Here is a 23,173-nt window from a genome sequence, read left to right as displayed (position 1 = left end):
CACAATTCATCCAAATCAGTTCTAATGTCTCTGATTTTGCTATCAGCCATTGTGTAGTATTTATTTGGCATACTTTCACTTTCTATTCCTATCACATAATCCATTCTGATTTCAGTGGCACTATGGCCTGCTCTATCGGATGGTCATACTCCCATAAGCAAACTTGATATATGGGTGTGTGGCAACATTTCAAAATTAAACTCAGATAATAGAGAAACCTCAATAATCTTCCAGCTGTAAACCAATAAATAAGAGGGCTTTTCAGTGTTTAATCAAATGATTATGGCATACTCTACATCATCATCAAAATTAACAAAATTTAATGCTATTTACACAGCTTCTTGCTCTTCAACAAATATTTTCAGAGCCTACTCTTTGGGAAACCATGCACATTTATGTCGTGTACTGGAGGGAAATCAGAAGGAATTACACACAGCCACTGCAGGATTTCAGTAATAATGTAAATATTACAGTAAATAGTGACTGGGAACTCTAAACTATACCCCAACACATATAGTTCCAGATCTTCTGTTACAGCACTGTGACACAGAGACATAACGAGATTAAGTTTCTTCCAAGAGGAAGTCTTCCTTGCTCTGTTGATACCCAACATGCACTTAATGCATTCATTGCATACATTCATAATAAAAAATTAATAAAATGGTAATAGTTTGTAAAAATATGCTTGTTACAAGTTCTGTTAAAATACTATTGGTGATAAACATGAAATAACACATCTAACTAGAGTCAACTGGAAGACCACAAAAATTCTTGAAAATAGCTGGTATCATAGGTTACAATTGCACACCATCCATGATAATTTAGCTTGAATGCCCCATATTTGTGTCACGACATTCTTACTACACTTCCTACACAATAAAGTGCTTGTGTGAAAACTTACATTATGCTCTGATCCATCAGCATGTTGTTTCAGTTCGGGATCTTGCTTTAGCGAAACACTAGGTCCTTCAGTCTTTAATGGGTCTTCAAGAAACTGAAAAAAAGCAAAAAAGTTAAGTGATCAAGGCTTCTGTGTCTTCTTCCAAATGGCTCTCTCTTAGAGGAGCAGGAAAACAGGAGAGAGAGAGAGAGAGAGAAACATTCAAACAGATCTTGTGTAGAAACTGTCATGGCCGTAACACTAATAATCACATATATTCAACAATTTGAAATAGGCAGTAAGAAAATGTGGTGACACATTTCAAATATTTGGAACCGAATCTTTGTTTATTCTTGAAGACAGGCACAACAGTAAGCGATTGACCCCGAAATATTGATCAAAATTATTTCTTACATACCAAGCAGCTACCAGCATACACAGCAACCATACATAGTACAAAAGTGGATGTGTTTTACATCACCTCCTAAACCACTGGTTCGACTACAACCAAGCCAGATACATGTATTACTTACTATCTAGACTAAAATACTGAGAAGGTAAGAACCAGCAACCTCCCATGGAAGTGGGCAGGATGATGTGGAGAGAGGAACGGAAGAACAACAGACAGAGAGAGAGAGAGAGAGAGAGAGAGAGAGAGAGAGAGAGAGAGAGAGAGAGAGAGAGAGGTGGCAGAAACAGATGGACACAGAGAGGGGTAGCAGATGGACAGAGGTGGTTGGCTGATTGAATGATTAAAGGCACCAAACTACTAGGTCAACTGTCCTTCCTCAAACAGGCAGGTGGATCTACACAACTATAGGTAAGAGAGACCCTACCACACACAATTCAGGGGAAGAAAACCCCAATGTCTATGAGAGGTCAGTGAAACCGATATAAGGGACAAAAGGAAAAAATGAACACAGAGGATGGAAGACAGACAAGGTGCCCCATTTAGGGAGCAGCCAGAAGCAGCAGAACGCAATGAGAGGACATACATCCCCCAGTCCCTGCCACTTACCAGAGGTACTTTACTCATGAACTGCCTACGAAAGACTAGCAATACAGACAGGGCAAGAGAAGTACAGAGACGAAAGATTAATTTGTCTAACACTATGTGACAGGAGGGAATAAGTGTAAAAGAGCAGCTAGGGTGAGAACTGGGCTGGACCACCAAGCCCAGACAGCCACAGCCTGGTCTGTGCAGAGGAGTCAACAGTGTTCTCCCAACTTGTCGATGGGTCTCAATAGCAAGGATGGAGAATACAGCAAAATGTAGACTACTGTTGAATGGGAATGACGACAGTGGGGTGTGTCCTCCCACTGGAAGAGATGACCACAAGTCAGTCAGGTATGGTTGATGTGGAGCTGGCAAAGGACAGTAGAATACTTCTGAGAGGCCTGCATGAAAGGACCTACAAGGATTCGTAGTCTTCCTTATCAATGGTAGTTTGAAGTTAGAGTGATCCATTCCATATTTCAGGTTCCTAAAACTTGATGGTGTAATACCAATCAGAGGTCTGTTTCCAGAATACTCATCACCAGAGCTGGTTTACTGGTAGCCAGTTTGGCCTAGCTACCAGCAATGTTCATTCCCAGGGATTCCAACAATCGTCACTGAGCATCCACCTTCCTTAAGAGCATACTGGAAATACTGATTAGCAATAACCATGGGATGCTGAGGGTAATACTGGGTGAGAGCTTCTAAACTGGTCCAGAGGTTGCAGCAGATGAAGGACCCACCACTGGAGGGAAGGATATGCTTAAGAGCATGAGAGATGGCTAACAACACTACAGCTTCTGGCAAGGAAGGCAGTTCAGTATGACCCATGACAGTGTAAGCAAAGCCCATGTGATCAGCAACCATCAAGCAATCTGTTTAGACTACTGCTGAAGCCCGGTATGTACCATAAATGGAGAAAAATTAGTGGCAGAGGGCCTCAGGAGGGACCATGTCTTTCGGACCTCATGATGAGTCAAGACAAAGCTGTGACCAAGGGGGTTCCTCACAGAGGTGTACATGAGTGGGCCCAGAGGAGAGATGGAGGAAGAAATAACTGGAATTCAGTGGGGAGGGACAGGGTGTGGACTGCAATCATAATCCCTGATCTGGGCCACCATTGTGGGAAATAGGCTTCCATGTTTGGAAAGAGGGGACAATAGTTTGGATGCTTAGGAGAGTTGCAAACATAGGTAGTTCAACTGAGAAGCTGTTGTTTGCACCTGGTACACAATGATTTGACCCCAGCCTCCATGAGTAATCTGTCCATAGGACTAGCTCAAAAGGCTCCTGTTGCAAATCAAACCCCAGAGTGGTGTATCTGATCCAGTATCCGCTATGCTGAGGGCGATGCCGAACCATATGCCAGACTCCCATAACCAAGACACAGTTTGATCATGGCTTTGTAAAGCTGCAGAAGGGTAGTGCACTGTGCACCCCTGTTGGTGTTACTCAGGCGACCAAGTGTACTGAGGTGCAGCAAGCACTTTCACTTACACTGCAAAAGACTGCAAATTCATGTCAACTGAGAACCAAAGACTAGTCCTAAAACAGTAAGTTCCTGCCACACTGAGTAGTTTGTAATCAAGATAAAGTTCTGGTTGTAGATGAACCATACGATGTTGACAGAAAACCATGACATGAGTCTTGGCAGCTGAAAACCAAAAGCCATGGATGAGTGACCATGATCGTTTCTTTTGAATGGTGCCTTCTAGTCTACAGTCAGTGACACCCACACTAGAGGAGCAATAGTAAGAGGCAGAAGTAGTCAGCATACAGGGAGGGTGATACTGATGACCTCACAGCTAGAGGTGGCTATTGATGGCTTGTAGAAGCACAAGGATATGCAGTACAGAATCCTGCAGGACTCCATTCTCTTGGATATGGGGAGTGTTGTGGAAGCACCAACTAGAACCTAGAATATACACTGTGACACGAAATTCTATATAAAAACTGGGAGTGGATCCCAGAGACCCTATTCGCGTGAGGTATCAAGGATATTGTGTCACCTGCTGGTGTCATACAGCTTTTGCAGGTCGTTGAAGACTGCTACAATGCATTGACACTGGGCAAAAGCTGACTGGCTGGCAGACTGTAGGCAAACCACATTATTAGTAGGGAAACAGCTTTGCCAAAAACCACACTGTGATGCAGCCAGAAGACCACGAGACTGAAGGAGCCACACAGCTGTCAGCTCACTGTGCATTCAAGCAATATACAGAGAACATTGGTGGAACTTAATGGGCGATAACTGCTCATCTCTAAAGGTGCTTACCCAGTTTCCGCACTGTGACAATGATGCTTTCTAATTGTTGTGATTGGAACTAGCCCTTGGTCCAGATGCAGTTACAGATGGCAAGGGTATGATGCTGACAATCCACTGATAGGTGCTTGATCATTTGGTTGTCAATGTGACCGGGCCCTGGGGCTGTACCAGGGTAGAGGGCAAGGACACTGATGAATTCCCACTCCGTGAATTGAGCTTTATACAGCTCCAGGTGGCACACAGTAAAAGGTAATTCCTTTTACTCCACCCATTGCTTAAGAACATGAAAAACATGTTGATAAATCTCAGATGCTGAGACTCTAGCATATGTAGAGAAAAATGTTGGCAATGGTGCCTGGGTCAGTGAAGACAGTGGAATTTCAAGGCAATAGCAGATACACCTACTAGTGTCTGGTATATATAGAAATGTCTCATCTTAGGTCAAACATGCGAAGGAGAGGTTTATGGTCTGATGGTTGAAACAGGCTGCTCGCAGCATTCTTGTTTACATCATTTCATCAGGTGGCAGACCCAGGCATGAAGACACTTGAAGTAAATAACATACTCCATTGATTGGTGCCACTTATAGTGCTGGAGAGCCCACCTATTATCACTAATGGCCTCTACAATTTCTGATGACCACCAATGTATTCTCTTCTGTCAGAGCAGGTCCAAGAAACAGAGGATTGCTAAATCAGCTGCCAAATGAATGGCTGTAATTATATTCTGGACTGCCTTGTTGATGCCTCCATGTGGCAGGGAGTCAGGGCCGACATGAAAGGCAAAAGCACTACAGTCAGCAATGATGTCAGCCGATCTGGGCACACATCCAGGGTAGTGATGATGAGGGATGAACAGGGCTTGCAGTTCTGTTTGGCCTCTTTGCCAGTAGGTTTGTCCTGAGTCCTGTATTCTTGTATCTTCTTCACTATCTAGAAAACAGTGTAATCTGTTGGGTAAGGAGTGTGGTGTTTTCCTCAGTGGACAAAGAAGGGGAGAGATGCAAACACAGCATTTGCAAGCGATACTCATCCACAATCTCTAGAGATGGGGTTAGTGCTGCAATGCAAAGACATGCCCAAATTCCAGACACTTGAAGCACCAGGGGGACCTACAATTTCACATGGCATCAGTATACCATCACATTGACCTTCTCAGCTAATGAGTCACTCTAAAAGGCCCCTGGGGAAAGGGGAGGGACATGTACAGAGAATGGAGTGAAATATAATGGAGGTCGAGGTGGTCAGAACTGGAGTAAATGCATACCCAGGTGAAGCCAAGAAGTCCACTTGTTTTCCTTCAATAAAAGTTCCTTCATTCTGAAAAACAATGCCCTATCATTATTGTACAAAATATAAAACATGTAGATATCATGAGGACTTTCTGCTTCTCTCCAGTGTCACTGTCACAGTCATTATGTAATGAATTATGGATGCCATGTAACTTACAAATTTAATTATTTTACATTTGAATGTAATTGTGAATTTGTCCTACATATACACAAATAAAAATAAATATAATTGTTTTGCTTGCATCCTTAGCAATCCTTCAGAAGTCACAAAAAACAACTCACGTATATGCCATCTGGACACCCATGGTTGTTGTCCTAGTAACACAAAACTAAAAACAAATTTTTCACTATAATGAACAGGAATAAGGAATAACTTTTGATGTAAAAAGCTATGACTACTTGTTTATCTGCACTGGACTACAAATTCACAGCTCGTTTACTCTCCACCACTTTCCCTAGTCAAATGGTGTAATGATGCAGTCAAACTCTTGGTACAATTACAGTTGTCACTGAACATCTATACACGCTACCAAAGTTAATTTTACAGCCATTTCCCTCTTGTTACATCCACATTTGTTCTTTCATGATTTTTCTGAAATCTCCTACCTGCATTCACCACATCCAGTACCACAGGTTTATCCCTACAAAAGCAGTGGCATAACAAATTTATTTTTTGGGCCACTGAACTCAAAGATTCTCATGGCATTTGCTGTAAAAAGCTAATTGAGTGGTACAATGTGTGCGAAACAAATACAGCACTTCTGCAGTAGCAGTATTAGCAGGTGCATAAATATATTTGGGTTAATAATTTTCTTTTACTGTATCTTTCTGTGTGCAAACCAATATTGTAAGCTTTTCTCCATCTCTATTTAGCTTTTGCTTTTTTGTGGGAGTGCGAGAGCCCTTGCCCTCATTTTACTAATTTTGTCGTTCATCTTAACCCTGCTGTAGCTGCCACTGCTATCATCTGTTGAAAACCTACCTCGAGGGGAAACATCACCTGTGTGACTTACAAATGGCAGAGTGCATTTGATATTCTGGAGCGAATGTTCTGATGACAACTGAGCCACAAACATAAGGGAAGCAGAGTCGCTGACAGGTAAGCAGTTCGAATGCTACAATCTCCGCGATAACTTGGAAGTGATAATAAGTGAACAACTGCATTATCGGATATTACCACAGACTGTAGTCAGTATTGTGCTTAGTGATATTAGAAATATTGGGAGGATGGCTCAGTGTGTTTTACTGCTAAGTGTACCAGTGTTGTATTTTTCAGTGTGAATAAAGTATTTATTCAAGAATAATTGGCATCTGATTTACCTACATCGTAACAATATAATAAAGTGGAGCATTATGTAATAAGGAAAAAAGTAGAAACATCTGACGACTCCGGTCACCATTCAGCTGCAAGAATGCCACCAGATGTAAAGGCAGAGCCCAACACTTCGTCGAAACTTCCACAACAAAGTTCATTGACAGATTCGTTTAATCCCAAGGATATTGGCAATTATTTGGATATACACTACTGGCCATTAAAATTGCTACACCGACAGGAAAAAGATGCTGTCATATGCAAATGATTAGTTTATCACAGCATTCACACAAGGTTGGTGCCAGTGGCAACACCTACAATGTGCTGACATGAGGAAAGTTTCCAACCGAATTCTCATACACAAACAGCAGTTGACCAGTGTTACCTGGTGAAACGTCGTTGTGATGCCTCGTTTACAGAGGAGAAATGCGTACCATCATGTTTCTGACTTTGACACAGGTCGGATTGTAGCCTATCGTGATTGCAGTTTATCGTATCGCGACATTGCTGCTCGAGTTGGTCAAGATCCAATGACTTAGCAGAATATGGAATCAGTGGGTTCAGGAGGGCAATACGGAATACCGTGCTAGATCCTAATGACCTTGTATCACTAGCAGTCGAGATAACAGGCATCTTATCTGCATGGCTGTAACAGATCGTGCAGCCACGTCTCGATCCCTGAGTCAACAGATCGGGACGTTTGCAAGACGACAACCATCTCCACAAACAGTTCGACGATGTTTGCAGCAGCATGGACTATCAGCTCTGATACCATGGCTGCAGTTACCCTTGACGCTGCATCACAAACAGGAGTGCCAGCGACGGTGTACTCAACGACGAACCTGGGTGCACGAATGGCAAAACAATTTTTTTCGGATGAACCCACGTTCTGTTTACAGCATCATGATGGTCACATCTGTGTTTGGCGACACCACAGTGAACGCACATTGGAAGCATGTATCCGTCATCACCATACTGGTGTATCACCTGGTCTGATGGTATGGGGTGTCACTGGTTACACGTCTCTGTCACCTCTTGTTCGCATTGACGGCTCTTTGAACAGGGATGTTGCATTTCAGATGTGTTACGACCCATGGCTCTACCCTTCATTCGATCCATGCGAAACCCTACATTTTGGCAGGATAATGCATGACCGCCGCATGTTGCAGGTCCTGTTTGGGCCTTTCTGGATACAGAAAATGTTCGACTGCTGCCCTGACCAGCACATTCTCCAGATCTCTCACCAATTGAAAATGTCTGGTCAATAGTGGCCGAGCAACTGGCTCGTCACAATACGCCAGTCACTACTCTTGATGAACTGCGGTATCGTGTTGGAAGCTGCAGGGACAGCTGTGCCTGAACATGCCACCCAATGTCAGTTTGACTCAATGCCTAGGCATATCAAGGAGGTTATTACGGCCAGAGGTGGTTGTTTTGGGTACTGATTTCTCAGGATCTATGCACCCAAACTGCGTGAAAATGTAACCACATGTCAGTTCTAGTATAATATATTTGTCCAATGAATACCTGTTTATCATTTGTATTTCTTCTTGGTGTAGCAATTTTAATGACCAGTAGTGTATTAGCATCAGGAAATATTAGTGATGATATAAAACACAAGCTTCTCACAGCTCCAAGGAAAAATGGAAAAGGTTATGTCGTTCCTACTTCTGAGCACAACAATAGAGGGTGGGTGGAACATAGACAAAGCACTATCATCATTTTGAACAGTATCCACAGCTGGTGTTCTCACAAGTTAAATAGGACTTCTTTGCATTAACTGTTCAATTTTTGTGAATAATAAAATGGTTGGAGGAAAGAAATCGATTATCGCCAAGACACTTGTGACTGAACCACTAACAAAGTTTGCCAATCTTACTGGTACAGACAGTAATCTTGAGACTCACTCTCTGCTCTAGTACCATGTTGAAGCGTCAACAGATGCAAAATTATTTTTGGCAACATGAGGAATGCAAACTTGATGTCATAAATAAATTGTCAAGACAGAGAATGGAAAGCATTATGGAAAACAGAGACCATCTTGTACCAATAACAAAAACAATCACATTTCATGGAAAGACATGTACTCCCCTGTGGGGGATAGAGATTATGGGAGTCTATCAGATAACGATAATGATTGTGAAAGTATAGTGAGTAACACGGGAAACTTAAGAGCTCTTCTAAGATTTAGAATTGAGGATGGAGACTTGCAACTAAAACATGACCTTGAGACCACTAAAGCGAATGCCACTTAAATATGTAAAACAATGGGAAACACACTTATTTCATGCTGTGAAAAAGTGATATTATCGAGACTACTGGAGGAAACCAAAGATTCTTGTTATTTCAACATAATCTTCGATGAGACTACAGACACAGTGCACATTCTCCACCTGAGTTTAGCTGCAAAGTATGTTGATCGTGATAGCAAATTACAGGAAAGATTTTTGGGTTTCATTGACATCAATAAAGACAATGATTATAGTGGAAACATTGACAATGAACCTCTAGAGAGTTAAGATGAAGAGCGTAGCATTACTTGTGAACTATTAGGTTTTCGTGTATCTGCCTCCGTCGCATATGAAATCTGGTGTAAGTTCTATTGGCCAGCTCCGTACTGTGGCTTGTATGCATTGACAAAAGTTGTTAGTTGGGCTCAGAGGGCATCCTAGGCTCAATTTTGGCTGTTGGCCAAAGTGTTAATGAACATCTGTTAATGAGACAAAAGAACATCTTTTAATTTCTTGAGTCAAGCTGTGGATGGACTACTAACACCTAATTTGGAGCAGAGTTTAAGATTCAGATCAGACCTTTATTAGTTTTGTGATCTCCACTACATATTCTGTGGAAAATGGTAGGGTTCCTATGTAGTGGCGATGAGTATGTTTCAGAAATGTAATCTCATGTTTACAAAACTTATGTGTAGATTCGTGCAGTCTACTGCACAGTCATCTTTTGTTTGTTTTGAATGGACAGCAACATCTTGTCTCAGAGGTTCAAACAGCAGTATGTGAAACACCAGCAGGGCACTGTAAGGGATGCACAATTACCTACTGAAATAAGAAAATTTTATTCACACCAGTAGAAGATACAAAGTATTGGTAGTCAATCACTTAATGCTCCCAGTATGTGTTGAAGCTGCGTTCAGCTGCAGTGATGCAGTTGCACAATGAGCGAGTGCTGACTGTAATGGCACAGTGATAGTGGGAATATTGCACTGACCGAATGTTTGTCCCCATTATTGTGGGTTTCACCAGCAAGCAAAATTATACCATATTGTGACAAATGTTTTTACCAAGAAATGATCATAAATATGGAATGCCATTATTACACATTCATGTCCACAACACTGGCCAAAGGATTGCAGTAAGGAAAACATGTTCAGATTGTTGGAACAGGATGTGATGATACATAGACAAGTCCGAAAGAAAGGACACCACATATATAATTAAGGTGATGTCAGACAATGATCGTTTCAGTGTAGATGCACACCATGCTCGAACTCTTACAGGAACCAGTGAGACACCATGTGTAATGAGGATCATGAGCATGAGCACTGCATCAATAGTGTGTGAATAAGTTGAGAATTTGGGTCTGACAGGAAGCATGCTAGAGTAGTCCATGCATATGTGATGACCACTGCGGCCAGATGGCATAGTCATCTGCATGGAACTCTGATTCAAATCCTGGTCCAGCACAAATTTTCAACCCTCCCCATTGATGTAAATTAATGCCCATAGGCAACTAATGTCTCTACTTCCTTTGTGCCCTTAGTCATTGTGGCTGCAGGATCAAAATACTGTCTGTGCCCTTCAACATGTCCAAAACAATAGACAACACAAACATATTTGATCTGTGGCAAGATTAAATATAGATTAAAATTTATTTTGCAGTGATATTGATGCCTTCCATTTATGTTCAGCAAAAATTTGTAACTTTACTTTGGACTAACTTTCATGACGTTATTTAATCAAAAATCTCTACTCCTTCACTGTAGCATTATCAAGCAGGCAAATTCTGGCTGAAACAACACCCATAGCGGTCAAAACCGAGTAACATGTATGAATTAGGATACAATTATTTAAAACAAAGATTAAGCCGGCGCCATTCTCTCTCTCTCTCTCTCTCTCTCTCTCTCTCTCTCTCTCTCTCTCTCTCTCTCTCTCCCCCCCCCCCCCCTCTTTATGATTACATTCCTCCCATGTTTTTGTAGACAAGAGGTACACTCCCATATTTTAGTAACTTTAAAGTGTATTCATGGTCTGTTGCACAGATCTCAATTCTTTTGAATGAACAGCTACACAGTGCAGTAACGCATTAGCCTCCACTGGTGAAACATCGGAACAATAGCAAGTGTTTTCTAGTTAAATCTTGAATAGTAGTACTCGGATATAATGTGTGCACACTGTGTGCAGATGGAGGAGCTGGACTCAGTTCACAAACAGCTGAAGATGCTGTTTGCCATGTTCAGCAATGTCCACGCAGCTGCCAATTGTTGTAGCGGTGGCAGAGAACCTGGCTCGTCACATGGGGATGCCTAAGGTGCCATCTGTTTTGCCCATTGGCTCTGCTGTCAAAACACATTGTTGTGTACCCAATGTGGCTGGGCTGTCCTCACCAAATAGTGAGGAATTAGTGGTAACTGTTAGCGCTGTTTCAAGCAGAGAGTGAATACGGAGGCTGGTCTCACCCATTGACCCAGTGAGTTGAGTGACAGGTGTTCATTCATTAGGGTCGAAACAGCCGCAAATGGAGAGTGGTTTGATAGTTAATCAGGAGCTCCAATGTTAAATGCATTATGGAGCTCCTTAGGGAAATGGTATCCAGGACTGGAAATGAATCCAATTTGTACTGAATGTCTGCCGGGGATCCTCATCCGAGATATGGAAAATGTCCTGCCTGTGGCTATCAAACATGCACGGTGCAGCAGTCTGCAAGTTTTGGCTGATGTTGGCACCAATGATGCACATTGTTTGGGTTCTGAGGCCATCCTCAGTTTATATGGACAGATAGCACAAATGGCGAAGAGCCCTTGACCCACACATGGAGTGCATGCAGCACACACAGTTTGTATCAGCATTCCCAGAACTGATTCAAGTCCTTTGGTTTGGAGTGAGTGGAGGGTCTCAACAAAAGGCTTCATAGATTCTTTGACTGTCCCAACTATAGACTAATGGAAATGTGTTATGAGGTGGAGAATTTTAGGAATACTTGATGGGTCAGGGGTGCACTACACAAAGCAAACTTTTTCAGGCTAGGCAGTAGTTTGAGGTCCTTTGATAATTGCACACTAGTCAGTGCAGATATACAGAAATCGGACCACATACAAAGTAGAGACCATACTACCATCAAAATTTTAACAGTAAATTCTTGACATATCTGTAGTTCCTGAATTTAATGCCCTCCAGGAAAGTTGTCATGTTCAAAATACTCTTGGAACCGAAAACTGGCTGAAACCTGAAGTAGAAACCCTCAAACTATTTAGCAAGATATGGAATGTACACTGAAGAGACAGATGACACACCAGTGGGATGGGAGTGTCAGAAGAGTAGAGGGGAGAGGAAGGAAGAGAATGAATATGTGTAAAATTTGTGTAATAAATGAAAGCATATGCTATTGGTGGTAACCCCTCAAATGCTAGTGAAAGTAGGATTCTCAGACTCAATCAAATTTTTATAATGCCAACATACAACTATACTTACAATACTTTTTGCCACAAATAACTAGGCAGTTGTGGAAACATTCATTTTCATGCCATATGTTTTGTGTATTAGCTACGACTGTTGGACACTTCATCACAAGAGAAGTTATTTGTATAGTTTACATGTGGTAATGGCAAGTACTTCGCACCTGTGCATTTGTACCATTCACTTCCAATGTATCTTAGTGCTTGCATGTAATTTAAGACATAAGATGACGACTAACTATATAGCAGAAGTGCTGAGCCATTGAAAGGCACATCAACTTAGCTACCTTTCCCACAAATACTACTTCAGAACTATGGCCTCATTTTACATGCTGACTACATTGTGGCCACACTGTGAATAAGCAAACTAAACAGTTTCACATGACCAGTAATTATGGGATCCATTTCCGTTCTTGCAGATGAATTGATTTTTTTCAAGAGCCATCATACAGAATTACAAGATCAATTAACAAGATTTTTACACCATCTAGATATGTCTGTAGTTTGGCACATATTTCCTGTGAATTTTCTTAGAAATTGGAATAGCCTTTGCCTTTTTCTATAAATGTGACAAACCACTGTTCCATAAATTAACAATTCTGATGGCAGACAGGGGTCAGTTCAGCACCATTTTTTGTGTAACAATTTGGTAACTACACTTTATGGTAGTGTGGCCTCCCCATAGTTCAGTATCATCTTTTGGTTTGCATTCCACATGGAATCTAAGATTATGTAGCTATTTATTCTTGTTTCTTTTTTCGTATTATGTCCCTAATGCTATTATTACCTAACGATAATAACTCTGGGCTTAATTGCTAAATGCTTCTGCCCTTTTCTAGTATTAGGTGGCTCAATGGGTAATTGTGACACTACAGATTTAAAGGTCCTCGATCATTGAGCTGCAGGTACTTTGTAACTACACTCATGCTCATAAATTAAGGATAATGCTGCTACATGGTGTCAACACACTGGTGGGTGGTTTGCTGGTTTAAATCACCTCGGGATATGACCATGCAGTGCTTTTTACCTGCAGTCGTTGCACGGTGGTGCTGGCAGCAGTCCACATATGCAGAGGTTTGTTGGTGCATGTCAGAGTACGGTGCAGCAAGTAAGTGTGCAGATGTTTTCAGACGTGCTAATGGTGACTGTGTGTTGAAAATGGCTCAAATAACACATGTTGATAACGTTATGAGGGGTAGAATACTAGGGCGACTGGAGGCTGGTCAAACATAGGCCGTAGCACAAGCCCTCTGTGCGCCACAAAGTGTTATCTCAAGATTATGGCAACGAATCCAGCAGACAGGATACGTGTCCAGGTGCTACAGTACAGGACGTCCACAGTGTTCAACACAAGAAGACCGATATCTTACCATCAGTGCCCACAGATGGCCACAAACTACTGCAGGTAGCCTTGCTCAGGACCTTACTGCAGCCACTGGAACGTTTCACTGCAGCCACTGGAACGTTTCTCTCCAGACAGGAACGTTTCTCTCCAGACAGGAACGTTTCTCTCCAGACAGGAACGTTTCTCTCCAGACAGGAACGTTTCTCTCCAGACAGGAACGTTTCTCTCCAGACAGGAACGTTTCTCTCCAGACAGGAACGTTTCTCTCCAGACAGGAACGTTTCTCTCCAGACAGGAACGTTTCTCTCCAGACAGGAACGTTTCTCTCCAGACAGGAACGTTTCTCTCCAGACAGGAACGTTTCTCTCCAGACAGGAACGTTTCTCTCCAGACAGGAACGTTTCTCTCCAGACAGGAACGTTTCTCTCCAGACAGGAACGTTTCTCTCCAGACAGGAACGTTTCTCTCCAGACAGGAACGTTTCTCTCCAGACAGGAACGTTTCTCTCCAGACAGGAACGTTTCTCTCCAGACAGGAACGTTTCTCTCCAGACAGGAACGTTTCTCTCCAGACAGGAACGTTTCTCTCCAGACAGGAACGTTTCTCTCCAGACAGGAACGTTTCTCTCCAGACAGGAACGTTTCTCTCCAGACAGGAACGTTTCTCTCCAGACAGGAACGTTTCTCTCCAGACAGGAACGTTTCTCTCCAGACAGGAACGTTTCTCTCCAGACAGGAACGTTTCTCTCCAGACAGGAACGTTTCTCTCCAGACAGGAACGTTTCTCTCCAGACAGGAACGTTTCTCTCCAGACAGGAACGTTTCTCTCCAGACAGGAACGTTTCCCTCCAGACAGGAACGTTTCCCTCCAGACAGGAACGTTTCCCTCCAGACAGGAACGTTTCCCTCCAGACAGGAACGTTTCCCTCCAGACAGGAACGTTTCCCTCCAGACAGGAACGTTTCCCTCCAGACAGGAACGTTTCCCTCCAGACAGGAACGTTTCCCTCCAGACAGGAACGTTTCCCTCCAGACAGGAACGTTTCTCTCCAGACAGGAACGTTTCTCTCCAGACAGGAACGTTTCTCTCCAGACAGGAACGTTTCTCTCCAGACAGTTCAGAGGTGGAAAGAGGGCAACAGCATATGGTAGTCAGTAGGACTGTGTGTAGTAGAGAACTGCAGTGTTAAAAACATCCAGACTGATGACAGCTGTTTAATTTTATGTTTACTTTTCTGTCATGTATTCTTCTCATGACAAAAAGAGATGACTGATCCTTGGCTCTGTCACATACTCCAGTTAACAACTTATTAGTCTTACAAAGGGTCTTTTCAAACTTAAACAGCACAAGAATGCATTCCTCATGAAATCTGCAACTTGATTAGCTGCTACCACCACCACCACCACCACCACCACCACCACTACTACTACTACTACTACTACTACTACTACTACATGTTTCTAAAGTGTTGTATATGTAATGTCCATTAAAGATGAACCACAGGTTTCCAAGTACAAAAAAAGTTTATCATTCTCCATCCTACCACCATCCTTATGTGCTTGTTCCATTTCATATCAGTTTCCACTGTTATGCCTAGACATTTTATTGACCAGACTGTTTTAATCTGTACAGTACCAACGTTGTATTCTAACATTATGGGACTGTTTTTACTACTCATCGGGATTCACTTGAATATTTCTACACCTGCCATTCATCACACCAAATAAAAAGTTTGTCCAAGTCATCTTGTATCCTTGTAGTCACTCAGTGATGACCCTTTCCCACACACAAGGCCATCAGCAAAGAGACACAGACTGCTGCCCATCAGATCATTTCACATATAGACAATAAGAACAGTCTTACAAAACATCTCTGTGGCACTTTTGATTATACTCGAAACAGCCGCCGAGAAACAGCCGCCGAGAAACAGCCGCCGAGAAACAGCCGCCGAGAAACAGCCGCCGAGAAACAGCCGCCGAGAAACAGCCGCCGAGAAACAGCCGCCGAGAAACAGCCGCCGAGAAACAGCCGCCGAGAAACAGCCGCCGAGAAACAGCCGCCGAGAAACAGCCGCCGAGAAACAGCCGCCGAGAAACAGCCGCCGAGAAACAGCCGCCGAGAAACAGCCGCCGAGAAACAGCCGCCGAGAAAAAGTCTCTCTTGAGGTCAAAGTACTGGTCTCTCTTACTTCAGAGGTCTTTGTGACATTCACATATCAGGAAACCTATTCTGCATGCTCATTCCTCCATTAAAGTACACAGTGGGGCATTGTGTCAAATGCTTTCCAGAAATGTACGAATGTGGAATCTAGCCTCATCCATGGTTCGCAGTACGTAATGTCACAAAAGAATAAGGTGAGTATTGCAGAAGATCCATGCTGATTCGTGGACAGAAACTTATGTCTCAATGAAATTAATTATATTTGAACTGGGGATATATTCGGGAATTCTGGAGCAAATAATTATATGATATTGGTCTACAATTTTGCAGGTATGTTCTTTTACCATTCTTATATACAGAAGTCAGGTGAACTTTTGGCCAGCTGCCTGGGTCTTTGCACTAGGCAAGAGATCTGCAATAAATGCAAGATAAGTAAGAGGCCAATGCTGTAGAGTACTCTCTGGACAAATGATTTGTGATTCCATTTGGACATGGCAACTATTTTGTTTTCAACTCTTCCAGTTGCTACTCTACTCCAGGGAGTCTATTGCTATGTCCCCAATACAAGAGTCTGTGTGACAGTGAAACAACAGTAAGTCTGTATGATCCTCTAGCACAAACTTGAAAACTCAATACAGAGAGGGGTTAGTGATCATCATCTGCTTTCCTCCAAAGCCACACCAGACTGGTCAGTGACTGCCTGGATAGAAGTCTTTGACTCTGTGATTTTATGTAGAATCAGAAATGTAATTTTCTCAGTAAAATATGTTCCTCCAGTATGATGGTGGTAGTTGTTTGCTTCATGCATCTATCTTTCTACATACACATGAACTTCCAAAAACTATTGCCTGTTGCCACTGTGCACACTTTTTTGAACTGAGTGTATAACAGTCTGCTTCTTCAGCATTTTCAAATTTTGTTATTAAACCACAGTGGGTCTTTTCTGCCTGTAATCCAGTTACTCACCACCTACTTATTCAGTGTGTGATTTACAGTCCATTTAACATTTGCCCATACTCATCTAAGTGCACCATATTGGAAATAAATGACATTCACTCATTGTTTAAATGGGATGCTAACAAGTACTTATCTTCTCTTTCTAGCAAATCTATTCTCCTAGCCTTCTTGAAGGATTCATTAAATTCATTTGCCATTGTTGCTGTGATGGCATGTTCACTAACCCCTCTCTGCACTAATACCATCTAGAAGGACACACCTGTTCATAGTTACTGGGTATAAAGTATTACAATTTTGTGTAGGCTGTTAAACTAGCAGCTTACTACAGCTTTCAGAAAACTCTTCAAAAGTACTTCACAATACTGCCTGTACATACCACCCGCAATGTATGCACAGTCATCTTACTCCACAGCCATGGAACCATTAAGGGAACTACTCATTAAACAGGAAATAATGGTTTGAGCCTTGGGACTTAATACCAATTTTCATATAACTTCATCAATGCAATCTCATGCAATTCTTATTTGTGCTTATTAAGTAAAGGAGCAATTCTACAAACTCACAAACTAAACTACTTCACCTGCTCAAAGATAATGTTTAAATCCATATGGGTAAAGTGTAACAAAATATTGTATTTTACCTGCTTCCTCATTTCCAACCTGGGGAATACTGTAACACTGTAAGTCTTGTCATCTTTACCATAAAGATGAAACAGGACTGCTGAAGTGAACACACACACACAATTGCCAACCATCACATTATTTTCACCACAACTCAGCTATGATTAATTCCATGCAGTCATATAAATTCTAATATTACCTCTTTATTCACACCCTCCTCATGCTGGATCGGTAAACCTGAGCCTGTGGTAAAAATAAACTGTAACAAGTGCATTTAAGCAGTCACAGTCCTCCTATATTGTATAAAATGCATCACATACATAAAGCCCAACCATAATACTTCTTAATAATTAGATAGTAGTTCTGTGTTAAGTGTTCTCTTTTGAGTTCGAAATTCTGGGTGATGAGTTCACTATGGTATATTTCAACGGGAGGCAGCAAAAAATTGTAACACTGATTACTGACAAAGCCTTTGAAAATTCATTATGATCTTAAAACTCAGCCTTCTCCCTATGCTATTATTTTCAATCACATTTTCTAGGATCGTTATCTTCATATGCATATAATGGTAGTGTAATCAAATAAAATAACACATCTACTACCTGAAACAATGAAAATGTTATTCACAAAATCAATACTGTTCATATCGAATGACAATACTGTTTACACCAATTGTGTGGAGGAGCAGAAAGTGGACTGTCAGAAGCGACATCACTCATACTACGTTTACAATCAGAATCATAAAATGTCTAAAACAGTTACATCAAAACCTTTTCTTTCACTGAATGCTTATTTACAATATAATTATTAAAAAACACACACACCCTACCTCAGCACACTACTTATTACTGTTCTAACTTCATGAATTCCTTTTGGTTGGTCAAGCACATTTCTAACAGAAAAAAAAGAGCGAAAGCTACAGGCTAAACCGGTCTTATTCTATGGATCTGAACTATGGGTTTTACTTGCTGATCCCAAAAGGAGACAAAGTTCTGGAAACATTATTTATGGAGCAGCACCAGCATATTAAGACTGAAAAACCCGTAATGCTGAAGTGCTGGAACGAGAACAAATAAAACAGTGATAGCATAGAAAGAAAATCATTAACCTGATATGGACACCTGTTGAGAATGTTCGATAATTAGTAGCCAAAGAACAGTTTTTGGTTAGAAATCACCTTATTGATAGAAACAAAATAGACCACTTAACTTTCAGAAGGAGCATATCGGCAAAATAATGACACAAAATGGTGTATGCAAAGAGGATGCCTTTGAGAGATGCTGGCAGCAGATAGTAAAAACACAGCAACATCATGTTGTTAACTGATCTTTGTATTAATTAACTGCCTACAACAACACTAATATACTAGTACCAATAATGATAACAATGATTTTATTATTATTACTATCTGAGCCATGGCAGGCTCCCTCTTTGAATTCCTGACCCATACTTGGTGTATGTCACTTCTTTTGCTTGGAGCTTGTGGTGCCATGGAGCATGGCAGAGCCACGCAGGGTACGTAGACAGTATTTGCCATTCAGCCAAATTGACACAATGGAGTGACTCGTAGCCATTTAAAAGTTCTGTAAAGTTAATAATTGCAAGCACAGGTGTTAACAAAAGATGGAACATTGGTGTGGTCTTTGCTATCTCCATTTGCTGCTTCTTGTTCTCAGTGGAAGCCACATTACACAAGGAGATTTCTCAGCTGAAAAACTGACTGATTTGGGTTGTGCTGCACAACTTAATAGCTTGTGGTGTTGCCTTGGAAGGGGTTAGAGTAATGTCTAGCAACCAGCGAAGCTTGTTGGTTGGTTGGTTTAAAGGAGGGGGAAAGGGACCAAACTGCGAAGTCATCAGTCCCTTGTTCCCGGTAAAATAATTACACAAGGGAAAGAAGAAAAGGAAGGAGACGTACTGCACAATAACAGGTGAATGGAAGAACCAGAAGAACGACAGGACAGCCAAGAGTACTACGGACAAAACGGGAAGATAAAACCAGAGAAAGAATCAAGAAACAGGTGCAAATGGCTCTGAGCACTATGGGACTTAACATCTATGGTCATCAGTCCCCTAGAACTTAGAACTACTTAAACCTAACTAACCTAAGGACAGCACACAACACCCAGCCATCACGAGGCAGAGAAAATCCCTGACCCCGCCGGGAATCGAACCCGGGCGTGGGAAGCGAGAACGCTACCGCACAACCACGAGATGCGGGCCAAGAAAAAGGTAGAAGGGATAAAAACAAGAGAGCAAATGACTGTGGCTGGCCAATTTGAGTATACACATTAAAGCGTCCAGCCTAAAAGTATTACAGTGGACAACAAAAAGCGACAAAGGACTTGCGCAAAAACTTACATAGAATGATAAAACCCATAGTCATATATAAAATGTAAAAATAAATTAGCTAACGAGGATTTGTCAGCTAAAATTATTGGCAAAGAGTCCGGTAACTGAAGAGCCTGTCGCAGGGCAGCCAAAGGAGGACAGCTGACCAAGATGTGGGCCCCTGTCAGCCGAGTGCCACACCGACACTGAGGTGGGTCATCACAGCACAGGAGGTAGCCATGTACCACTCAAGTGTGGCCAATGCGGAGACGACAGAACCACAGAGTCCCTGTGAGAAGCCCGCGTGGAGGTCTTCCACACATTCGTCATCTCCTTAATGGCACGCAGTTTGTTGTGCATACTTAGGTCATGCCACTACGTCTCCCAAACCCGCTAAACCTTGCGACATAGTACTGAATGCAGGTCAGTTGCAGAAAAGCGGATCTCCATAAGTGGTTTCTAAGTAACCTGTTTGGCCAGCCTGTCAACAAGTTTGTTGCCTGGGATTCTGACATGACCTGGGGTCCAGACAAATACCACTTAACGACTGGACCGTTTCAGGGCATAGATGGCCTCCAGGATGGTTGCTAGCAAAGGATGACAAGGATAACACTGCTCGATAGCTTGTAGGCTGCTGAAAGGGTCAGGACACAGAAGAAACGACTCCCCAGGGCAAGAACGGATGTGCTCGAGAGCACGAGATATAGCCACCAGCTTGGCAGTGAAAACACTGCTGCCATCAAGCACAAAATGCTGTTCAGTATGTCCTCCATGGACATATGCGAAATCAACATGACCACCAGCCATCAAGCCATCCGCTCAAGGGACACAAGATTATCAGTGCTAGAGCACCCCTGGCAGAAGCCACCCCCTGACATGGAGCCAGTAGGCTGCTTGACTCCAGGACCCAACTGCCGACTCACAAAATGTTCCAGCAGCTTACAAAGGAAGTTGATGTGGCTGATGGGCCGATAGCTATCAACATGGGATTTTACTGGGTTTGAGCACCAGAATGATGGTGCTGTCCTGCCATCGCGATGGAAAGATGCCATCGCACCAGATCTGGTTGAAGTTGATGAGGAGACGTCATTTTTAGTCAGATGAGGAATGTTTAATCATCTGACTGTGGATCCGATCTGGCCCAGGAGCAGTGTCGGGGCAATGTGCAAGGGCACTGAGGAGTTCCCACTCTGTAAATGGGGCATTATAGGATTCACTGTAGCATGTAGTGAACAAGACGATTTTCCCTTTCAGCCGCCATTTGAGAGTGCGAAGGGCTGGGAGGTACTTCTCGGACACAGGGGCTTGAGCATGGTCCTCAGCAAAGTGCTCGGCAATCACGACTGTGTTGGTAGATAGCCATTGAAATTAACACTGGGAACACCTGTTGGGTTCTGGTACCTGAAAACTCGTTTGATCCTTGCCCAGACTTGGGAAGGTGGCGTGTGGCACCCAATGGTCAAGACATATCTCTCCCAACACTCCTGCTTCCGTCATTTGATAGGTTGGTGAATGTGGCCACGGAGCCATTTAAAGGATACGAGGTGCTCCAGGGAAGGGTGCTGCTTATGCTGCTGTAGATCTCGCCAATGCTCCTTAATTGCTTCAGTGACTTCTGGCGACCACCAAGGGACTGCCTTTCACTGGGGGCACCCTGAAGAGAGGGGGATCGTGTTTCCTGCCACAGAAAGGATTGTTGTAGTCACATGCTCAACCATCACATCAGTGTTTCCTTGTGGGGGAGATTCAACAGTGACAGCAGAGGTGAAAGTTTCCCAGGCTGCCTTGTTTAAAGCCCATCTGGGCAGGAGTCCGTGGGCCTAACACACAGTTCGTCATGTGCTCTCCAGTGGATAGGTGGAAGAAGCCCTGGGCTGCAAATTGATAAATGGTTGGTTGGTTGGTTGGTTGGTTGGTTGGTTTGTTTGTTTAAAAGAGGGCGAAAGGGACCAAACTATGAGGTCATCAGTCCCTTGTTCCTAATAAAACAATGCCAGAAGTGTGAGAATAAAATGGACGAAACATGTAACACAAAACAGAAAGAAAAGAAAATCCAGAAGAACAAAAGGAAGGCAACGAACACTAAAATGAACAAAAGACAAGAAAACAGAAGAGAGTAAAGCATGAAAGTAGATTACAGTGGCTGGCCAACCACAAGAATAAAAAGAGAAAGCCAGCCACTCTGCAACACATTAAAACATTCGTCCCAAAAGCACTAGGGTGGAGGACAAAGAGGGACAAAGGACATGTGCTAAAACCTACATAGAAGTATGAAACCCACTCTTACGGATAAAACGTAAGACTAAAGCTGTTGTGGAGGCATTGTCACCCAACACTGAAGGCAGGGTGCTGGGAAAGTTAAAAGTCTGCCACAGAGCGGCTGAAAGTGGGCAGCCCAGTAAGAGGTGGACGACTGTCATTTGGGAGCCACAGCGACACAGGTCGATCCTTGCGACGGAGTAGGTAACCTTACATTAGCCACATATGGCCAATGCATGGCCAATGCAGAGCCGGCAGAGGAAAACTGATTCCCTGCGAGAGGCCTGCACATTCATAGTCTCCGTAACCACACACAGTTTGTTGTGCATGCTGTTATGCCATTCTATGTCCCAAAATCGGAAAACCCTGCGGTGTAAAACAGAACACAAGTCAGCTTCGCATATGCCTATCTCCAGGAACGGTTTCCGTGTCGCCTGTTTGGACAGCCTGTTCACAAGTTAGTTTCCAGGTATTCTGACGTGACCTGGGATCCACAAAAACAACACGGAACAGCGAGACTGTTTCAGGGCATAGATGGACTCCTGAATGGACGCTCCCAGAGGGTAGCGAGGGTAGCACTGGCCGATAGCTTGTAGGCTGCTCAATGAGTCAGCACACAGGACTCACCAAGGCATGAGCGGATGCACTCAAGAGCATGAGATATGGCCACTAGCTCTGCAGTGAAGACCCTGCAACCAAGTGGCAAGGAGTGCTGCTCAATATGTCCTCCATGAACATATGCAAAGCCTACATGACCATCAGCCATTGAGCCATCAGTGAAAACCACTTCAGAATCGAGAGTAAGTGACAGCAGAGAGTGGAGGGGTTAACACAGTCCTTAGGGAAATGCAAAAGGTCCAGACGAAGCTGCGACCGAGACGTACACTATTGAGGCGTACGTGAAAGGACCACAAGTAGAGGTGGTAAAGGGAAGGACTTCAGTTCGGAGAGAAGGGACCGCACATGAACCGCAATTGTTAGCCCCGATCTGGGCTGTTGATGCGGTAGATAGACGCCGGGGACAGGGAAAGGAGACGGTAATTCGGATGCTCAGGGAACTATGAATGTGC

General features: G+C 42.9%; 1 protein-coding gene across 5 annotated transcripts in view; it reads right to left on the bottom strand.

The window, feature by feature from the left end:
- Nucleotides 1–23,173, bottom strand: part of LOC124719889 (zinc finger protein 726-like) — a 609,944-nt gene that overhangs the window by 77,094 nt on the left and 509,677 nt on the right. For all 5 annotated transcript variants that reach the window (XM_047245071.1, XM_047245068.1, XM_047245069.1 and 2 more), the window contains exon 3: nt 902–994. In XM_047245071.1, coding sequence (XP_047101027.1) covers nt 902–994 — 93 coding nt within the window. The remainder of the gene's footprint in view (nt 1–901; nt 995–23,173) is intronic.

The sequence above is a fragment of the Schistocerca piceifrons genome, chromosome 11 (genome assembly GCF_021461385.2).
Source record: "Schistocerca piceifrons isolate TAMUIC-IGC-003096 chromosome 11, iqSchPice1.1, whole genome shotgun sequence".
NCBI lineage: Eukaryota > Metazoa > Arthropoda > Insecta > Orthoptera > Acrididae > Schistocerca > Schistocerca piceifrons.
Note: the sequence above shows the minus strand (reverse complement) of the source record. Positions and strands in the feature narration are given on the sequence as shown.